General features: G+C 36.3%; 1 protein-coding gene across 1 annotated transcript in view; it reads left to right on the top strand.

Moving 5' to 3' along the window:
- The window catches only part of USH2A (usherin), a 387,004-nt gene that overhangs the window by 32,397 nt on the left and 333,524 nt on the right, over positions 1–21,083 (top strand). The window contains exons 4-9 of the mRNA XM_065058452.1: positions 2,772–2,901; positions 4,090–4,153; positions 6,381–6,675; positions 7,932–8,116; positions 11,194–11,415; positions 12,728–12,821. Coding sequence (XP_064914524.1) covers positions 2,772–2,901; positions 4,090–4,153; positions 6,381–6,675; positions 7,932–8,116; positions 11,194–11,415; positions 12,728–12,821 — 990 coding nt within the window. The remainder of the gene's footprint in view (positions 1–2,771; positions 2,902–4,089; positions 4,154–6,380; positions 6,676–7,931; positions 8,117–11,193; positions 11,416–12,727; positions 12,822–21,083) is intronic.

Raw genomic sequence — 21,083 nt, 5'->3', positions numbered from 1 at the left:
ATAAAGAGTCCCAGTGATTTTAGCAGGGGGTGCATGGAGGCGAGCACTGTGTTTACCACTGGGGGAGGCAGAATCGGGTCCTGTAGAAGCTGTAGCTGAGACGATGAGGTTGCAAGGAGCTGAGGGGGGTAAGTGTGCCCATTCCCCAATTCTGCTTACAGATGTTTGACAGTGAACACAGGAAAGCAGAAACATGCTTCATATCTGACTAAAAATAAAGGTACTCTTAAACTTGTAAAAGACAACATTTTTATTTGAATGATATGACAGAGCTGCCACAGGAGTGTTACCTGCTATAAAGAAAGCTTAAGAATTATTACCTTTATTAGACCAGTGACACTGAGCTTTAGCCATACATTTCTAACTTCTGTCCCTCTACAGAGACAATTTTCTTTTCTTAAATAAACTGTCATGCTAGTGTTAATATATTGTTGGCTCCCTCATACTCTGAGAATACTGCTGATATAAAACATGTATATGTTAGATTGGTAATAGTATCTTTAGTGTAGCTGACTAGAACAAATGTGTTTCCCTCATGGCTGTGCTAATGTGATAAAGGAAAATTGGCTGTTCATCAGCTTTTGGCTGGGTAAAGACAGTAGAGATGGAACCACATTCTTTTTTATGCATTAATACCACTGAGAACTTTTCACTAGTTATATTTCATGTGCGGGCATGTTGTGCAAAGATGTTGTAAAACATGAGATAATGCTACAAATAACAAAGTAGAAAAGCCTGTATCTTTTATGATGATAACAGTCAAACACCAAATGACAGTAACAGGCTGTAAAAAATGTGATGCTGAAAGAAATGCTATGTAACCACCATATACACATATACTTAGGCTCTTGCAAATAGGGCATCAGATGTTTAGAGAGCCTTGAATTAAAATTAAATAAAAAACTGTTTTATTTAGGTCATCGATGTGTCAACACAAAAGATAATTTAAAATGGTGAGATGTATTTTGAGTGGCAAAACTCATATGCAATAACTTTTTGAACAAATCTCAAGGCTTAGTAATTATGATAATAGCCTTCAAATTTCCATCAGTGGAAGGGCAATAAATATTCCTGTTTAAATTTGGGAAATATTGACTGAATCTGGAAACGGCAATAAAGATCAGCATGCATCTGTATGTTTGAAAGTGCAGTTTAAGGAGAAAAATTCATCTGTACAATTTTGTGTGAAGCCTAAATAATAATAAAAGAATCCATACATACCCCCATCTCATTTCCTGTTTTCTTTCTTAAAATACTGATAGGCTCTTGTTGCCTGAGGCACTGATGCTGATCATCTGAGCTCAGATTTATAGATAATTGTATCCGTTTATCTTGGTCTGAAATTTGAAAGACTTTATTGGTGGAATAACATTGTGAGTGCTTATATTGTGCTTTTAAAACTGATACTTTTTTCAGGTTCTGGCTTTACTCTTTGCAACAAATTATTCTGGCTTGTAAACCTTCTGTTTGTCCTCACATATATATTGTTCTTATGGAAGCAATTATTCAGGTTTATTTTGTTTTGATTAGCGTGGGTATCAAGGCAGGCTAAAGCACTCTCTTTTTATTTGGCCTCTGTAGACACGATTCACCAGGCATTCATATTTGCAAAATGGAAATAATGCTCTGTAAATTGGCAAGAATGAAACGATGTTTCAGAATTTGAAGGCTACCAAGCTCTCATGTGAAATAAGCCTCATGCATGATAAATATTGCTAAAAATCAAGTGATTTCAGATTTGCAAATAAAACACTTTCTGAAATAACTGAGATTAAGTTTATTCAGTAAACAATTCAACAGAGTTCCAAAGTTTTGAATAAGTTGAAGTTAGTTTTGATAATTAATTTCATTAATGGGAAGATGACTATAGCCATGATGCCTCCAATTTTCATTTAGTATGTACCTGTATTTTTTAAATTAGTATTGTATTTCATAAAATATAAGGCTGAAAGGCACTACGGTAGTATTAAACTCATTCTCATTTTATGTAACCTAAACATGAAGATTTTTAATGCAAAAAAGTACTTTGTAAAGGCTCAGAATTTTGTGACTTTCTGGAGCTGGGAGAATGCCATAAAGTATTTCTATGAACGTTAGCTTAAATTTAAAATGAATTGGCAGGGAAGGGAACGCTTGCAGAAAACAGCACCCTGGGGTGCTGGCTGAGTGCACGTTCCTAACCAAGGGTTCCCTCGATGTAAGGGAATTACCCACTGGGTGTAAGGCAGATGTAGCTGGTTCTTATACTTTTCCCTTCAGCCCCTATAGAAAGAAACGTGATGGGGTTAAGAAGACGTTTTGGAGGGGTGTTAGAGGCCTGGCTGAAACATGCTGCATTTGGTTATCCTGAGGATGGTAGATATCCCCTGTAGGCCTGGATGAGCTGATGTGTGTGAGAAGAGCTCTGACAGCTATAACATGTGCCCATGGCCTCAAGTGAAGTAGCTGTAACCGGCCTCATACCTCGTGAAACAGACCCTTCTCCTTTTCCTCTCTTCCCCCTCCCCACCAGATCGCTGTACCGTAGATTCTGCTTTGATTTAACCACTGTGGAAATGTTACACTCTGTACATCTGAGTGATGATCTTATTAACTGGATTGCTAATGGGTGGATGGAAAAGAGGTTTCTACTTTCAGTAGACACCGAAAATAAAGAAACTCAGCAAGTAGGTTCAGGTAATGTTAATGGTTAATCAGTGATAGACACAACATGTAGAGAAATCAGCGATTGCATAATGAATCACGTTTCACCATTTGTGTTGATTCTATAGGTGCATCACAGCAGAATTAGTTTCTTCTTGAATGGCTGGGAAGATGACAACACACCTTTTGATTCAAGGATTCTTGTGGGAACGATTGCAGATACTGATGGTACACTGCAAATTGGACAAAGTTGCACAGGTAAATCTTGTAGTATTTTAGTGGAATGCACTGGAATATTGAAAAAAAGATGTGTACGAAGTGGTTAAATGTGTATGTGAGTCATTTTAAGTAATCTATATGCTGAGAAGTAGTATCTTCCCACAAGAGAAAATTCCTATTCTATAATTAGGTTTCTCAAAAGATTGGCTGAAAGATAAAAGCTTGATAGGTGATCCTGTAGGTTCATAATTAATTCTGTATGTTACTGCATATAGTTAGGTTTTCCTGTATTCTCTAAAACATAGGTCTGTAAAGTGAAATATTCCATTAATTTACATTCATCATTTTTCTGAGTGTATATATAAAACCACTTCAGAATGGGATGGTGTGTGGCCACTAGACTACACTCCTTGCCACAGTGAGTCAGGAATAGAGTTGAAGATTTCTGGCTGTTCGTGTTCTTCAGTTCTATCCATGCTCACATAAACCACTAGCAGAATGAGAACTCCTCAGCCTCTAGTAATGCCTGATAGTGTTACTCTTCATCTACAGCTAGAATTATGTATATACTACAGCATGACATGATCATTGCAGAACAGCTGGGGGATGTTTTGTTGCTCTCCACAAATTCTTTGCTCTTCAGATGTAAGAACACTGACTATTGCTTTTCAGGAGCACACAGAATTTGAAGCTAACTCCTAAAAATAACTAAATGTCACTTAAACAACTTTACTGTGCTCTTGGGCAAGAAAGCCATTCTGTGCCCCATTTCTTAAATGTTGTATTTGGAAATGTGTTTAGTTGTGATTTTTGATTCTGAACACTGGATAACTAATAAATGCATAAAAGAAAGGAATATTTTAAAATGCTTTTTGTCTTTATTGTATAAATTGATAGGTACGGTTGTACCTACTGTATCTCTCCTCTAATTAGAGGTGGCACATGGACTGGCTCATTACTTCTGTCTAATGAGCCAATCCTTGTGCCACCTCTCTAATCAGAAAAGAGATAGGTACAAAATGTTCTTATAAAGTTATTATAAATCATTCTTTTTTATAAAAAAAATTAAGTCACTGCCCTCTATACTTTTGTCCAGTTCCAAGATGGTTTCATTCAGGAGGGGTAATAGTGCAAGAGAGATCTCTAATCTCTAATTAAAGGTGCTCTCATGCAGTGCAAATCTGCCTTCTGCTCAATAGATTGCTTATTTATAGTATATTTTCTTAGGTTTAGAACAATTTGTTGGAAGAATGCAAGATTTTCGATTTTACCCAGTGGCACTTACAAACAGGTAAAGAACCTTTATTTTTGTAAAGTAATGGGAGTGTGGTGAGAAGGAAGAACAAATAACAATATGCTTATTTCCTGACATACAGTGCTTTTCTGATGTCTCCTTTAGATTATTGCTTATGATGACATAGTTTACTGAACCTCATTTCAAAGATTACTTTTAATCTTAAAAATCTTGAGTTAAACTCAACCGTTTAATGTATTTTGCTTTTGAACTGTTGTTTAAATATAGCTGGTATATGTAGTAGTACATATGTAGTGGAACTCAACACTCAAAAATAAATGTGTGCTTTCCTTCTTATTGTTGTCATTGTTACTGCCTGCCTTAGTAAGCGTTCTTGCAGAGAGCAGATCTGGTTGCTAGATTTCCATGCTTATCAACTATCTAGGTGTTATCAACTCATAACTCTGACATAATAGTGTGTGTTGATAAGCTTAGTCTTGCTGGATGAGACTTGCCAAGCTTTCCCAGAGCTTCATGTAAACTGTGGGGTGAGGAAGAAAGCATAGTGGGCCAGTCCTGCTTAGAGCACTTTAGTGATCGAAGTGATGAAGAGGACAGGCTCTTCAGATGGTCAGGATGTTGGCTTCATGGCTGTGAGCTTGGGTTCCGTGCTTAGCAGTTCCTTTCTTCTGTTTTCAGCATCCATGTTGTGTATTCTTGATGGTCCCCATGCACACAACCCTACCCCGAGGTGCTATCATCTTAACTGTTCTTTGCTTTCTACATTAGATTGTAACCATAAGCCGCCAATGATTTCACTAGCTCAGCCCACACAGCCCTTGGCAATTGCTTTGACTTCCTCCATCCCTGAGGCCAAATTACCGTTGCCACTGCAATTTGTGTTGCCCTCCAGCCTCCCTTCCTAGCACATTACACAGAAATGTTACCTTTGTTATCCAGCTCATGCTGGATTAATCTAGTCAATTCAAGCTGGCCAAAAGTAGTCAGGTCCTATTTATCTGCATGGTGCTTCTGGGTAGGCTACACACAATGACACTCATGACTGCAGACTTTAAGGCTACTTAATGATATTCTTTCAATAAGATGTAAAGCACTTTCCTAAGAGCTCAGCTGTCTGCAGGACATTACGATGACCTGAGCTCCTGTGAATTTAAAGTGTTAATGTGAATCTGAATTCCAAGTTACATGAAAATCATGTTGGTTGTATTCTTTCTGAGCAATGCTTGTCAAATTCTTTGAAGTACAATTTAAGTTGGTGAAAAGAATAAAGTTTAAAAATTGAAAGAGAAGATATTTTATGAAGTGTTGCAATGTACTGATGTCTCTGTAGATGTAGTTTTATATCCACAAATAACTTGGGTCTAAAATGTTTATATGGGATGAACTACAAAGGAAAGTCTTGCCTGCATCTCTAATTAATTTAAGTCTACAGCTGTCTAAAAGGCCCTGTAATTTAAGTGGCAGCTTACAAGTATTTATTTAAGTATGCAAAAATTATGTTTTACTGATAAAGTAGGAAAATGGGAAAAGTAAGGCTTTTAAATTTAAAAGTTCTGTATCTTCTAGGCTCACAAAACCCTTCTTTTATACCAGAGACAAGTGGATAGAGGTTTAAGGAAACCTGCCTATATCATTTGTATATTGTTCTCCTTGCCTAACTAACTATGTATCTATTTTAGTTGCTGATGTCAGAGGGAACAAAAGTGACTCAATGGCTTTGACATGAGCTGTAAGAAGCAACTAGAGTGATCACAGACTGGGGCAGCTAAAAAAGTGGTCATTTGTATTAAAGTTAGTTGAAAGTGAAAATATTTCTGTCCAGGTTTTCTAAGGTGCAAAGTGATATTGCTCAAGCTGGTCTTTTTGAAGGATTTAGGTGCAAACATTCAACTGAACTGTGGTTACAGGCAATATGCTGATGCTATGGGTGTGCTTAAGAACAGCATCCAGATCACTGATTGGAATCAGACATGATACTGTAATAAAATGTTAAGCATTCTTCTCCTTGCATCTAGGTCTGGATTTATCCTGCCTAGCCTTAGACATCCCCACAAGGAGCTCATTTCTCTTGGCTCTGTGTATGTCTGTGGAGCTCTATGTATGTCTATGGAACAACAAAAGCAACTGCAGAGTTCTTCTCAAACACCTTCTGAAGGTGCCTGCTGCTTACCATTGGTTACGTAGGGACCCTGGGTGGCCTGATTCATTGCGGCACTTGTCCTTTTTTATCCTGTATGTAATTACCTTTTATATGCTGTGACAGAGACATTTTGGAAGTATTATCTGGAAAATTTCCTCATCTGCATACACAGTCTGAGTGTCGTTGTCCTGGAAGTCATCCCCGGGTACACCCGTTGATACAGAGGTACTGCATCCCTAACGGTGCCGATGATACCACTAACGACAGAGTGCTGAGGTTGGATGCAGAAGCTCATCCTCTGGATTACATCAATGATAATGACATTGGGACCACCTGGATTTCGACTGTGTTTGCTAATACTGCAGACCTGTATCATGGTGTTACTATCACAATAGATTTACAAAATGGACAGTATCAGGTAACAGAAATATTACATTTGCTATTTATTAAATCAAAACTAGGAACATATTTTTGTAGACTTTTCATTATTATTTTGAGGAAATTCAAACCTTTATGCTTTAAGACGTTATCTTCAAGAGGCCAGGAAGAAAGCTTCCTTTTCAGCATAAAACAATGCAAAAGGCAACAGAATGCATTATAGTTCTTGTCATTCTCTTTTGATGTGCTTTGGCTGTTGTAACAAGCAGTAATCTGGAACAGATATACCAGAGCAGATATCCTGTGTGAAGTCATCCCTTTTAACTCCACTTTCGTAAATTTCAACTTAAAATTTAATTTCTATTAAAACATGAAATGCTTGTTTTATGCCTTCTGGTAGAGAGCTGACTGCAGTCAAATGGAATTTAATGTGTCTGTGGCAAGCTGACGTGTCAGAGGGGATTTCTGTTTTGTACATGTTCTGGAGCTGGTAGTTTAGCCTCCTGAGGAATATGGAAGGAGAATACAATAAGCAGATCAGGTTCCTGAAGAGTCCAGATTGCACCTAATGCTTCCACTGTGCTGTTGAAGAGTGTCAGGATGTCTTGGAAGGAGGAACGTATCAGTAGTGAGGCTGCTTTCACAGTAGGGGCTCTACAAATTTCTGTGCATTCTTGCTGGTTTATATTTTTTCTTTTTTTTTTTTTCTTTTTTTTTTTTTTTTTTGTCATTAATGGGGAGAAGGGAAAGAGTTCAAATGTCTATGAAGTTCTAAGACTAGACTTATTTGACACATACACATTTCTGCATAAGCAGTATGCTGGGTGAAGTGCTCTTTAATGCAATACAGGCTGTTTGATAAGATTCCAAGCTGAAAATGGAGATTTCAAAAATAAAATAAAATAAAATAAAATAAAAAAATTACCTGTTAACCAGACAAACAACTCATCAAATATTTGGCAGCAGAAAGCTATGCACTTCATTTTTGCCAAAATAACATTACTGTAACAAATCATGGACTTTTGTAGTGCATTTTCAAATGTTCTTCAAGAAAAAGTGGAGTCCTGATGCAACATTTCAATTGTTGTGTAATAATGTCTGAGATATCAAACACCTTGTTTAAAAAAAGGTTATCTTTGTTTTTAATTGGGAACATGTGGACTGAAATATTGTTTCTTTTTCTGTCTGTGAGTAGTAGAGCAGTCTATATTGTCACATTGAAAAAAAAGTTTATATTCTCATTGTTTTACAACTTACCCATTAATATTGGTTTACAAATTTGTTCTCTTCTTGTAGGTATTTTATATTATACTACAGTTCTTTAGCCCACACCCTGAAGCAATAATAATTGAAAGGAAAAAAACAGATGATCTAAACTGGGAAGACTGGCAATATTTTGCTAAAAATTGCAGCATTTTTGGAATGGATAACAATGGATCTCTGGAAAGACCAGATTCCGTCAACTGTCTCCAGCTTCCTAGGTATGACTGGGTATTATCTGCATAGTATAGATGTTTTGAACAGGTAACATCCCGACGCAAGTTGTTTCTATGTCCTAATGAGATAGAATCTTTTAATTTGGTATACTCGTTTATTATGGGCTGCTAAGTATATAAAAGATCCAAAATCTGATCCTCAAAAGGTCATTTATGATTTTTTAATCAGATTTCAGACATTGAGAAATGTGACATAATTGATTCCTCTGTTATTTTTGAGCTAGACTTCTGAAATTTTACATGCTTTTTTGGGGGGGTATTATTGTCAGTAGAATTACAGAACAGTGAGATGAAGTGTGGAAGAAGGTACTGATACAACAGTTTGTTTTAACCTGTCCACTGAATGTGAAAGTGTTCCTTATTATCTCTGAGGGCGCAACTTGTTTTGAAGCTTAGAAGGGAGGTCCAACTTACATTTAAAAGCCAGTTATTCAGCATTATTCTACTAGGCATGCAAAACATGTAAGAAATGAGCTTTTATCTTGAAGCTTTCCAATCTTTCTAAGCAAGAACCGAAATAAAACTGGGGTTGGCGAGAAGGATCATAACCTTTTAGAAACCTGTTGCAAGCCTTTTTATTAGACAGTATGTGCAAATTTAAAAATATGTCATATATACAAACGCATTTAATGAGTATAGAAAATATAGTTAATATAGAAAAATATAGAAAATATAGAAAATATAGTTTTATATTATAAATTTACATACACACACATGTATGTATGTATATATGTATATTTGAATCTGTATCACTGTGTACATTCAAATGCACCATCTCTTGTCTGATTTTTAGATGCCAGTCAGTATTAGGCTTGTATAGTACTTGGCTGGAAATCAGTCAAAATACAGTACCAGGTGCTGCAGGCATTTTGCTTTTTTTGTTGTTTCACTTTTGCTACCTTCCTAAGACTTTTGAAGCATCAGCATCTTTGTTCTCCGGAAGTTCAGTATTCTGAAGAGAGGAGTATAAGGTCATCTGAGTTACACCCATTTTCAGCAGAGGACTTTGAGCTTTATTTCTGATCCTTGGAGCAGAGGGTAGAGGAGAAGGGAAATCTCTGAAGTAAGCCAAACAGTTTTGGATTAATATCTCAAATGAGGTGTAATGCCATTTTCAGCCCAGAAACATATATCTCTATATTTTCTAAAAAGAACTGAGCAGTCAAGTATGAACTGGTTCCATAAATGTTTTGTAAGTCACACTGTTTGTCTGCTTTGATTGTGATGTAAATGATGATAGAAAGTGATAATGAATTATTTTGAGTACAAAAAGCTTTGTTTAAAAGATAAGAAATATACCCTGTAATGGTAAGTAGTCTGTGTAGTCAAAGAGAAGTTACTGTTGCAACAACGCTCCGAGTTTGTGTCAACAGTGTAACAGAGCTCCCTGCTGAGACTTTCATAGGATAGGAAGGTGGTTTTATTGTAAAACAAAACTGGTTTCTCACTCATACCCGTGTACTTGTAAGTGCCAAGACTTGTCCGAATTGTCTGTCTAGGATTTAGACACCACTGTGTTTGTATCCTGGGTGGCCTAGCCAGGACTCCTTAGGTTGACCTGGAAGGAAAGGGACCTTAGCTTGGAAATCCTTACCATGGCTTGAGGGTTCTTGGTTTGGTGACCATATGCTAGTGCTGAATGGAATTTTTTGTGTCCTTTAAGAGATGAAAGTGATTAAGGTTTTTATTTTTTTTTTTTTTATCCTCTAACACCTCTGTAAGTTGAGAGTTGCTCGCTGTCCTTTTCCCCCACTAGGCCTGAGTCTTGCTTAGTCTGAATATTGGCTGACCCTTATTTTAGGATCTCCTGGTTTCCTGCAAAGACGCATGTATATGCCCCAACATCTTGAAGACATGCTTGCCTAGGTGCCATCAGCCTTATAGTCCTTCTGTTGTTCCTTCTGGTGCTTCCATACCAAGATGATGTAGTTCATCTGCCATTCATACCCATCTTATAATTTCCAGTAGAGCTTTATAAGTCATGGAGGAAGAATACTTTATCTAACTTTCTGCAAAGGGGAAGAGAGGATGGTATCCCCCAGAGAAACATAAAGATATATTCCACTGAGATTTTTTGTGAAGCACTGACTTGTAAAATTCAAAGATCCTTCACGAAGACAGAGGAGTATGATTCAGCAGACTAACTATGAATCTCATCTTCAAAAAACTCAGAGATATTTTGAAGTGATGAGAATTACATTTTTTGAATGTTGAATGTCAGGTGTCAGGTGATACTGTGAGATACCTATTTTTTAATGAGCCCATGTAGGTATGCAAATAATCAGGCATTCTTGCCTCTTGCAGAGGGAAGTTCTACTCGTAGCTAAACTCTGCCTAGTAAATATACCGACTTGAGATACGATCGATACCAAATTGTGCAAATGTGCAGTTTATAGGTACTTGTTTACTCAGCCTTTGCTTGAATTCTCAGGACTGTCCTTCCCCTTCTTGGGCTTAAATATATAGTTTTACTCTTAATTCTGCTGCATTCCAGTAAGTTCTCTTGCACTTCACTCACTGGAAGGTGGTATGTGTTTCTGACTCTGCTCACTCATCAAATGAGACAATAGAGTCCAGTGACTCCGGAATTCAAAATATAATTGTTTGTGTATGGTTTTTATGTGTTGAGCAAGGATAAAATTAATGATATGGCCATGTTAATTATCATGTTAGTAGTTTGAATGATTTCCTTATGTAGTTCAAGCATAGTTCATGTTTTTCAAAGACATTGTGTTAAACTTTTTGAAAACTTAGTGCAGATGACACTGTATCAGTCACACTTTATCCATATTTTGAAGTTGCCCTTTAGAGGCTTTGCTTTTAATTGGAATCTTAGAGTCTGACAAAGAGCATGTCAGTTTGGGGAAAAACAGACATATAGAGGACATTTCCCCTGCTTGAATCCTGATGTCTGGGAATCCACTGACATGAAAATTATCCCCAGAAACCACAAAATACCTATGTACAGTTAAGTGGAGACCCTCTCTGAGAAAAAAAAAGGCTATTAGGAGATAGAATCTGTAAAATTTGTGACATTTTTATTTATCTTTCTATTTAAACAGCTTTACACCATATTCCCGTGGTAATCTAACTTTTAGTGTTCTTACCCCGGAACCAAATCACCGACCTGGTTACAATGATTTTTACAATACTCCGTCTCTCCAAGAATTTGTAAAAGCTACACAAGTGAGAATTCATCTCCGTGGCCAGTATCATACTAATGAGTCTTGGATAAATTTTAGACATAGATACTATGGAGTTAATGAAGTTACAATCAGCGGAAGGTAGGTGTTATGGAACTCTTCCCTCACCCATCACTGCCTCCAACAATTACAGCTGTGCAAAGTATATAATGACCTGCCTAAAATTTAATGAAGTTATTCTGCTTTTACATTTATGAATGAGAAGGGAATTTGGTCTGAAGCAGTGCATCAAGTTTGAAATGATTGGTGTGCTGTTTTTTTTGAAACATTTGCTCACGCTAGTTTAAAATTAATTATACTTATTACACAAATCTGTCAAAAGCACTCCCTTCCTTGGAATTACCAATGCCTCTAAGCAAAGGCTTATGATTGAAACCATGACTTGTGCTCTACTTCAGTATCTCTTCCAAGTTTCATTATAGATTCTCAGACATGGCAATTTTAACAAGTCTTAATGCAGAGCTCATTCTTCATTTTAGCTGTAGTTTTCCTTTTAAAACTGGGCAGATATCAGTAAAAGTGTTACATCATCTGTGAATGACAGCTTCATTGTATATGATAAGTGTGCTGTCTTGTGAAAGGACTAATTATGCCCTGTAAATACTATGCAAATTTGGCAGTGAAGCAATTTCCAAGAAGCATATGGTGAAGATTTTTGTTAATAAGTATTATTCCTGAAGTTATTTTGGTAGTTCTCTTTTCGAGAGAAAGAACACCATTAGAGGTCATGTTTACTTTAATATTTTCTACACTGCTAGTCAGTTTGACTATTGATTTAGATATGTTATGATAGTGCTTTTACTAAAGCAGCTGCTATCTTGGTGAATATGTTACAGTAAAACAATTTCAGCTGTAGTTTGCAAAGGTATGCAATGCCTTCAGAAGAGCAGCCCTTCAGGTGGAGTGGGATGGTTATTGCCTGTTAACTAATACTCTATAGAGATTTCGTTTTAGTAAGAAATGGACATTTTAAATGAGATCAAAGTAGTTTAAATAGAAAATTATGCTTGATATGGTTAAAATTTCTTGAAAAACTAGCTGTGCTGTAAAGCCTAATATTGATGGATAATAACCATTTATTTAATAAACTTTAATATATTAATATAATATACTGAAATATAGTTTTAATTACATATTATAGAAGGTAACCATAGCTCTACTACATGCTGGTTTTTATTTTCTTGGAAAGCAACTGTTGATACTTAAAAATATGTTAAGTGGTCTTTTATAGGTCACTGCACTTAAGAATATTTTCTTTGGTGCTGTTTATTTGTTCTTAATAAAGAAGCAGACTATGTAAGTCACAAAATTGTCTTTGTGACTGTGTTATATATTGTTGGACAGATGTGATTCCACATTTTAATGTTTTCTTCACTGCTTATTGTTCTTTCAGGTGTAATTGTCATGGCCATGCTGATAATTGTGATGCAGCTATGGAACCATATAGATGCCTGTGCATCAAGGAAAGCTATACAGAAGGAAATAATGTAAGTATCTCCATTGTCTATCTACATCACCTATGAACAGCCTCAAAATTGGAATTTTAGTTCTGGGAAAGAGTGTATGTGTGTTGGTGTTGTCCTGTCTTTTACAGGGAATTTTTCCATGTCAGTGTTTGTATTAAACAAGGACACAAAACCTTTTGCCTCCTCCTGCCACCCAAAGCCACTCCACCACAGACCATTAGGAGTGCTTTGCTCAGGGATTTGCTTTCTTTTAGGAGGATTGTGCCACTTTCAGACATTAGATGCGAACCTGAATTTAGACTGTCAGTATCTGATATACTTGCTGTAGAACTAGAAAATGATCTGTAGAGTGAAAAGGTAATGAAGACACAAAGTTCACAGCAGGTGTGATTCAAGGACTTCAGGGATTATTTATTTGTTTGTTCATTTATTTATTTACTTGCCAGTAATTTTAGTCTGGTCCCATGGACTGCAGACCCATTCGGTAGATGGAGTACACTAGCTACAGTCCTTCAAGTTTAGTTTCATTTCAAAGGGCACAGTTCAAGTGGTCCAAGACAACTCCATCATGCAAACCAAAGCACGGTAAGTGCAGAAAACTTAGATATTTGCTTCAAAACCACATGCCCAATCCAAGGTAAAACACCGTTGTAGATCTACCTCCTGATGCTTGGAACATCTGTAGATACTTGGGACGTCTGTTGATTGCAGTCTCTGACTTCAGCTAAGAATGAGATCTTTTAATACAATTATTTCACAAAATATGTCTAACACAGGAAGAGTTAAAACATTTTGGGCTTGATTTTTAAGGACTTTTGCATAGTTGAGCACAATTAGGAAAATACTGAGACATACCCGTACATATTTATTTGGAAGTTAATTTCTCAGGAGCCTTATTCATTATTTTCATTATTTTGATCTAAACAGTGATTTTGATAGTGACTTTTTAAAACATTGAAAATTGACCTTTGAACTTATTTATTTAAGGGCAGCCTGGAAATTTCTATTTCTCATACTTTTTACAGTGAGATACGACATTTGGTTATTTTTAAATAACCAACATGAATGTTATAATAGCAACATGAATGTTATAATAAAAGAACAAACTTAATATTACTTAATGCTCTGTGCTTTCAGGTAGTCGACATTGAGGTTAAGTTTCTTGGAATTAATTAAAATGCCATATTAAAATCAGATAAATCTAGAAAATACATTCTTCTCATTGCTTTGGTGTGCTCCTAATAACAGTGTTTCTCAGTAAAGGGGGATTTTGTGAAGTGTAGTGTGTAGTTGAAACTTATCAAGTTGCAAAACTACAATTTTCCTACTAGTTTTACAATTCTTGGTCATGGGGAAACCAAAACGTGGACGTTTGATATAAGTCACGGTCTTCTGGTGAAATACGTGGAGAAGAACTTAGAATAATGGAATAGGTTCTGTCTCTAGGTTAATTATTTATCTCAAAAAAAATGCAAAAAAAATCCAAGAAAGAAAAGGAAAAGAAGTTGATGTTAATAAAGAATGAGTTACATCAAAGGAATGAATCACACAATGTCACTGAACGTTAGATTTCCATCATGAGTACATGCTGTATTCTTTGCTGCTTTTATACCTTTTGGAAATCATCTTTCTAAAACTTTAGAAGAGGTTATTGAGTAGCATAGCAGTAGCAAAGGGGAGACAAATCTCACATCAAATAAGCCCCAAGCAGACGGTGCTTGCTAGAACAGAGCAAGAAGTGTTAACCTGAGTGCATTTGATATTGCACTTACAATTGTGTGAAAGATCTTTGTAAAATTTCATAGGGGATCTAAGTTTTCTAGTCTTTTAAAATGGAAGTATAGGCTCTACAGTCTAAATGAGATTTGAACAGAAATTTGAAGATTTTAGATGAGTTAAATTAGAAAAAAAATTCAAACTGACAATGTCCCTTTAATTAGAACACACACTGTGAAATGTTACTTTGCGGGGATTAATTATAAATATTTAATAAGATCTGGAAGTTCACCAAGCACTCTTGCAAGACTTATGCTACCTTGTGAAAACAAACTAAATACATTTTAATGATGTATCTTCCTCATCAGATATTTTCTGTCAATGTTAATGTGTTGTTCTAGTGAGTGTCACATTTTTGATTTGGCATATATGCATTGTAACTATAATTGAAATGCTTCAATTAACTGTATTCGTTCAGAGTAGAATAAGGATGTTGTTTAATTATTTCCCTAATTCTTTAATGGCTATGTCAATATCTACTAAAAATGAAATAAAATAGAAGTAATAATAAAATAGAATTACTATTTGAAAATGTATCACTGACTACTTTGATTTTTATGAAAGGTTTACATGAAATTGAAACAGCTTAAAGGTTTTGGGTTTTTTTTGTAAGGCAAACACTTAAAAGGAAAACTAAAATCCATCCTGATTTTCGACAACTGTCTTAGAAACTTGCACCAATATTTCTGAGGTTCCCACCCCAGTGAATTAGGCATTTATTATAATTTTATTATTTTATTATTATTTTGGATTCAACTAAGCATTTGATGAGGGAACTTTCCAAATATAAATTAAATATATTTTTTTTGGGGGGGGGATAGGGCAAATTTGTGCTGTCAGCTGGTTGTGTGTGTGTTTTTTGTTTTGTTTTGTTTTTAACTTCTGTCCTGTGTTAGCAGTGAGTTAAGTCAGCACAACTGAGAGGGTATAAGCAGGTTTTTGATTTGGTGTTTTCTTTTTAGTATCTTGGACCAGAAATCAGAAATCCCTTGACAAGCTCTTAACATATGGCAGAGTATGTCCTTGTCACATTTACACTTAATACAACTAAATTTACCATCTTGAATTTATCTGACGTATACATCTGGATAGCTGTTGCGCAGCAAAGCAATACCAGAAACTAAAAATTTGCATAATTCATTACAAGTGGAAATCTTAGTTATTTGCATCGTTGTGTTATGAAATTTGACATAGCAAATGAATTTTTTTATGAGTTCTATTTTGTTGAAGAAATATGTTGCTATGAAATTTGTGGTGATGAGAAGGGAATCTTTAAGAAGAACTGGCCAGATTAAGATGGGCCAGATTAAGAAAGTTAAGGAAATAAATCCTCATAGATCTTGTCTCTCATCTAATGGAAAAAGTATTCAGCTTCTTCATTTCCAAATTGTTCCGTAAATGTCTTGTGTCCTGCTTTGGCAAATAGCTCTGCTTTTTACAAATGGAAACCAAGGTACCAAGAGTAGTCGAGATTTTGATAACATTTATATGCAAAGACTGATTTTTAGACATGAGGAATAGTATGTTCAAAAACTTTGCACGATGTCACATGAAAACTGGAAACAGCCCATGAATAAAGAAGACAAAGTAAGTCAGCCTTGCCTTACAACCTCAGAGCCTCCTTTGGATCAGGCAGAGACAACTTAATAAAGTAATGGCAAAATGTACAGTAATAATTGTAGAAATAATAGTAGAAACCAGAATTTAAAATCAATAAAGCAACTCTGATAAGTGCTTGAGAGGGTATGAATGGAAGTGGGAGTGTGACTAGATACAGTAAAAAGCTTCAGGTCTTCAGAGTTTTTCATGCAAATAATCGTCTTAAACATCTGCTGTCTGAAAACTGGATATGGCATTGTTGATTTAACAAGAATTGGATAAATAAGGCTTTTTATGTTGTTACAGAAGATTATTTCTAAATCTTAGTTAAAGGTCCAATCTGTATCATCATGCTGGGTGTTGGAATAACGATTCATAGTACCTGATGGGCAGGAAATATTAACTATAATAAGTGATCACTAAATAACAGGCTTCTAGCTTGCAGAAGCAAGCTAGCAAAAAATGCACTTTTTTGTAAGCTTTATGCCATAATTTATGTACCCAGAGGATAGGCCTGGGAGGAAACCAGTTATATCAGAATAAAAATAAAGGAAATCAAGGAGGCAGGTGCTTGATGGGAGTTGTAGGAAACAGCAAGCAGAAAGGTACCTAATTCAGTAGTCCTACCTGTCTGAACATTTTAGATAACTTTTGACATGCCTGTGGAATTTATGGGTTTGTCCATTAATCCGTCCCTGGAAAACTGGTGTAATTTCATAGTTCAAAGATCTAGGCTTTTAAAACCATTTGTGGACAAGCGTTGCTGAAATACTGAAAGAACTTGTGGCAGTCTCAGATACCTCGTGATTTGTTGCTCAGGTGATGACATGCTGAAGGAATCGTGAAGTGGTCGTTATCTCTTGCACATTTTGATATGATGTTTGTAAGTTTTACTTAAGAGGGAGGCAGATGGCAACTAACATTACAGTTGTTATTGCTATCATTCAGAAAGTAAGAAGGCTGTTCCAGTGTGAAAATTATCTTCAGAGATCTTATGTCCTTTGCCAGTCAAGTTCTCTATCAGTCAGCTTGCCATTGCAAAGCAGCAGTAGGATCTTTTTTTAGAATGCTGTTTGGCCTATGATATCTGTAAACCTTGTGGTATGGATGTGCTTAATTTCTAAAATTATGTTGCATCCTTTTAAGGTACATGGAGTGTTATGGTGGAACCCCATAACACACTCCTAATTTCTGTTCTGTCTTCCTTAGTCACTTGGAGTCACTTTGAGTCACTTTTGAGCTTAAAAGCTCTTTTTTAGTCTTTGGGGAGTTCACAAGAGACAGATATGGTTCAAAGCTCTGCTAACATGCAGTCTTGATAGATATTCGAATGCTATAGTGAGGTTGCTGAGGAAAAAGCCACAGGGAAATCAAGACAACTGTCGTCAGAGCAGGGCTAAGGTACGCTGGAATAAATATTGCTCAGAAGCCATATTTATTTGATTAATGAAGCTAAATGGAATGAAAGCACACTGTCTGTTTGGGTACAGACTGGGATCTTGTAGGAAGGGAAAAATAGTGTGTGATTAACTATCCTATTATAGTTAACACTTACAGGGCAGCATAAATAAACATGATTGGGTGATACACATAATGGAGTTTTTCAAAGACAAGGCAGCATTTCAAAATGCCTGAGAAGGTGGCATTCTAATTTTGATATCACTTCAGCAGATTTTTAAATCTGTGTACTCTTAATGATGTATGTATGTTATAGAAACATATGTATATGTATTGTAGGTGTGTATGTACACTGGTTATTGGAACTGGACTTTGACTAATGAGTTTGAGATAGGAACACCTACTCAGGTTAGGAAAAGTAAAAAAGGAATAAATTCTACATAACAGTAAAAAAAAAAGGATGCCACCAAGAGGCAAACTGGGGGATATTTTAAAAGTTTTGGAGTAGAAGGTTCTAGCTGGTCATGACTTATTGTAAGTCTTGAAGTATTACCATTGTCTTGTTGACTGTTTCTTCAGAAGCATTGACCTCAGCATTCTTAGTGACTGATAAGGAACTTGGCACCTAAAGGCTTAGGCTGAAGTGACTGTTGATTTTTCTATAAGTGTACTGAATTAAAAAGTTTTGAGAAAGTAAGTTTTTAATAATAATTTTAGTAAAAATACCCTGAATTTGTGTTTGGAAATAATTTTTTAATCATAGTTTTAGCCTAATGAATTGGGCCAAGATGAGCTAGATGTTTTGACCATCTGGCTCCATGTAATGCTTTCTCAGAAAACTGTTTTCACAGAAGGTGAGCAGTTCAGATACTGTTTATCAAGAGCACATGTTTGTTATTGTCCATAGGGAAAACTATATATTTACCATGTTTCCTGGAGGGCCAAGATGTGTCTGAGAATACGGACATCTGCATGTTTGTGGGTTTTATGGTTACGGAGAAAGGCTTGCTTTGTCAAGAATTAACATTCTTGAACATTCTAAATCTTTCAACATTTTCAACCTTTTCAACCTTTTCAATAACTATGTTTGGGGCAAATACAGAGTTTATGTTTGAATGAAAGCCTGAGGGTTGCCATATGTACATCATGGTGCTACCAAAAGTGACAGTTGAACACAGCTGGTCTGAAAGGTAAATGCAGTTCTTAACCTAATAAAGATGTGACAGACTCAGCAGGCTGAGGATGAGGTGGGGGACCACTGCACATTTTTAATGCATACAGGTGTGACAAGTGCTAGAACAACAGTTGTTTCACAGTCATTATCAGCTTCTGAACGATTACTTGTTTTGCTGTGGCTTTTAAAAAGTTTTGTCAAAGGTTTAAAAGCCATAGAACAGGAGACATTGTTCAAAGAGACTTTCTGCTATGTAATCAAGTGCCATCTTTTTCTCTCGTTAGTGTCTGTATGTCATTTAACGATAGGTGCAAGCACAGGTGGGCATGAGTAACTGATTTAAGATTAAATGTGAGATGAAATGATGAATGCTTGCAGCAGCTATGTGGCTGACCATGCGCAGATAGAAATTCAGGGCTGGCAGGTTGGTGGCTATTCCTGAACTGTTTGCTTTTCAAGGAGGATGTGCTTCTGTAGACATGCTGCAAGGAGGAAGCTGCCTCAGTTGGATGGTTTGGCTGGGAGCTCAGGTTTCTTTCTTGCACTTCCCAAATTGTGCAATTCCTGATTGAACCCTCTGGTCTTACATTGCTGGTGCAGTGTAATGCTGATTTTCCTCAAAGAGACAAAGGGAATGATTGGAGAGAGGAAAAGTGGATGTGAACAAGGGAAGGAACACAAAATGGTTGGGGTTGGAAGTGACCTCTGGAGATCCAACCCACTTGCTAAAGCAGGTTCACCCAGAGCAGATCATACAGGAAGGTGTCCAGGTGGGTCTTGAATGTCTCCAGAGAAGGAGACTCCACAATCTTTCCTGGCAGCCAGTTCCAGTGCTCTGGCACCCTCAAAGTAAAAAAGTTTCTCCTCATATTCAGATGGAACCTCCTGTGATTCAGTCTGTGACTGTCGCCCTTCATCCTATCATTGGGCACCACTGAAAAGTCTGGTCCCATCCTTTTGACACCCACCCCTGAGATATTTATAAACAGTGATGAGATTCCCCTCTCAGCCTTCTCTTTTCCAGGCTGAACAGACCCAGCTCTCTCAGTCTTTCCTCATAAGAAAGGTGCTCCAGACCCCTCATCATCTTCAGGGACTTGAATAGGTTTTAAACTGGGAAACTTGAGTAACAGTTATGGTCAAGGTGTTCCCCCTTGGTGTACTTAAACTGGGCTAATCATGGTTAGGCAGTGGTTCTTCTGATAAACATAGGCTGGAGTTCGAGGTCTCAAGGGAAACCCTGCTAATTTTCATGCTGACGTCTCTTTTTTTCTCTCACTTGTTATTGCTGTTGTTGTTTTGTTTTTAACAGATTGCAAAAAGGTGCAGTGACTATTGTTATCTTATCTCTTACTGTTAATTTCATTTATTAAAACTAAATTTCAGCAGATAAATTCACGTGCTTTCATTTTCACCCCCAAGTTGCTTTGTTATGAGCTGTGACTGCACCACGATTCTTGGACTATCTTAATCTCATGTTTCCTAATTCAGCTTCTCATTTTACGCACACTTTGCCAGCATCAACTGTGAGTAAAACAGTTTAGAAACTTCAATATAGTTTCCAAATGATCAGCATGTAGCTGATGTAGGCACACTGGGCCTAAATAATTATAGTAGTGCTTGGAATAGTAGACATGAAGAAAGATGAGCACACTTCTGGAACTTAAGAAGGAAGAAGTTGCCCAAATGCTTTACAGACAGTGATTTATTCTGAAACTTTTAAATTCCTTCTGAGAGATGGAAATTATAATTGCAATATACTTTGTTTCTTAGATCCAGCACGGCACCTGTATTTGAGGAATGGACTTCTAGTAATGCCAATTAAATTAAAATAAATTATTCTAAACAAACCTCTATCCAGTGCCAACACGTACAATTCTTTGAGCTAATTTCATAAAAACCAGTTGAATTGTTCACCATAAAGAGAATGTAACTGTCCGAAATGTTACCCATTCATTAACTTGTAAGAATTCCAATTAGGTTTAATTCTTGATGAACCAGTAGACACAATAAATTTTCGTAGAGTCTCTTATGAACTGGAGATTATTTTGACTTCACATTCTTTACAAAGCTCTACTTAGTCGGTAATTTTGTGAGTTCATCCAAATAAAAAAGGAGCTTCAGAGGTGCTCCTGGACTACTTAAAAGTATTTTTACTGGTTTGGATTTAGACTAATTAAGTACTTGAATATCATTAGCCTTTGTATCTAATAAATTTGAAAAGAATTTAAGAAAACAAGATTGTTTAAGTGTTTATTTAAACAATGTACCTGTTATCCTAGTATTGCATTGGTGTAATATTTAAAATACAACGTGACGGAGATGAATATGTGTAG

This window comes from Columba livia, chromosome 3 (assembly GCF_036013475.1).
Source record: "Columba livia isolate bColLiv1 breed racing homer chromosome 3, bColLiv1.pat.W.v2, whole genome shotgun sequence".
In the NCBI taxonomy this organism is placed as follows: Eukaryota; Metazoa; Chordata; class Aves; order Columbiformes; family Columbidae; genus Columba; species Columba livia.
The sequence above is the reverse complement of the archived record's forward strand: the minus strand, read 5'-3'. Positions and strand labels throughout refer to the sequence as shown.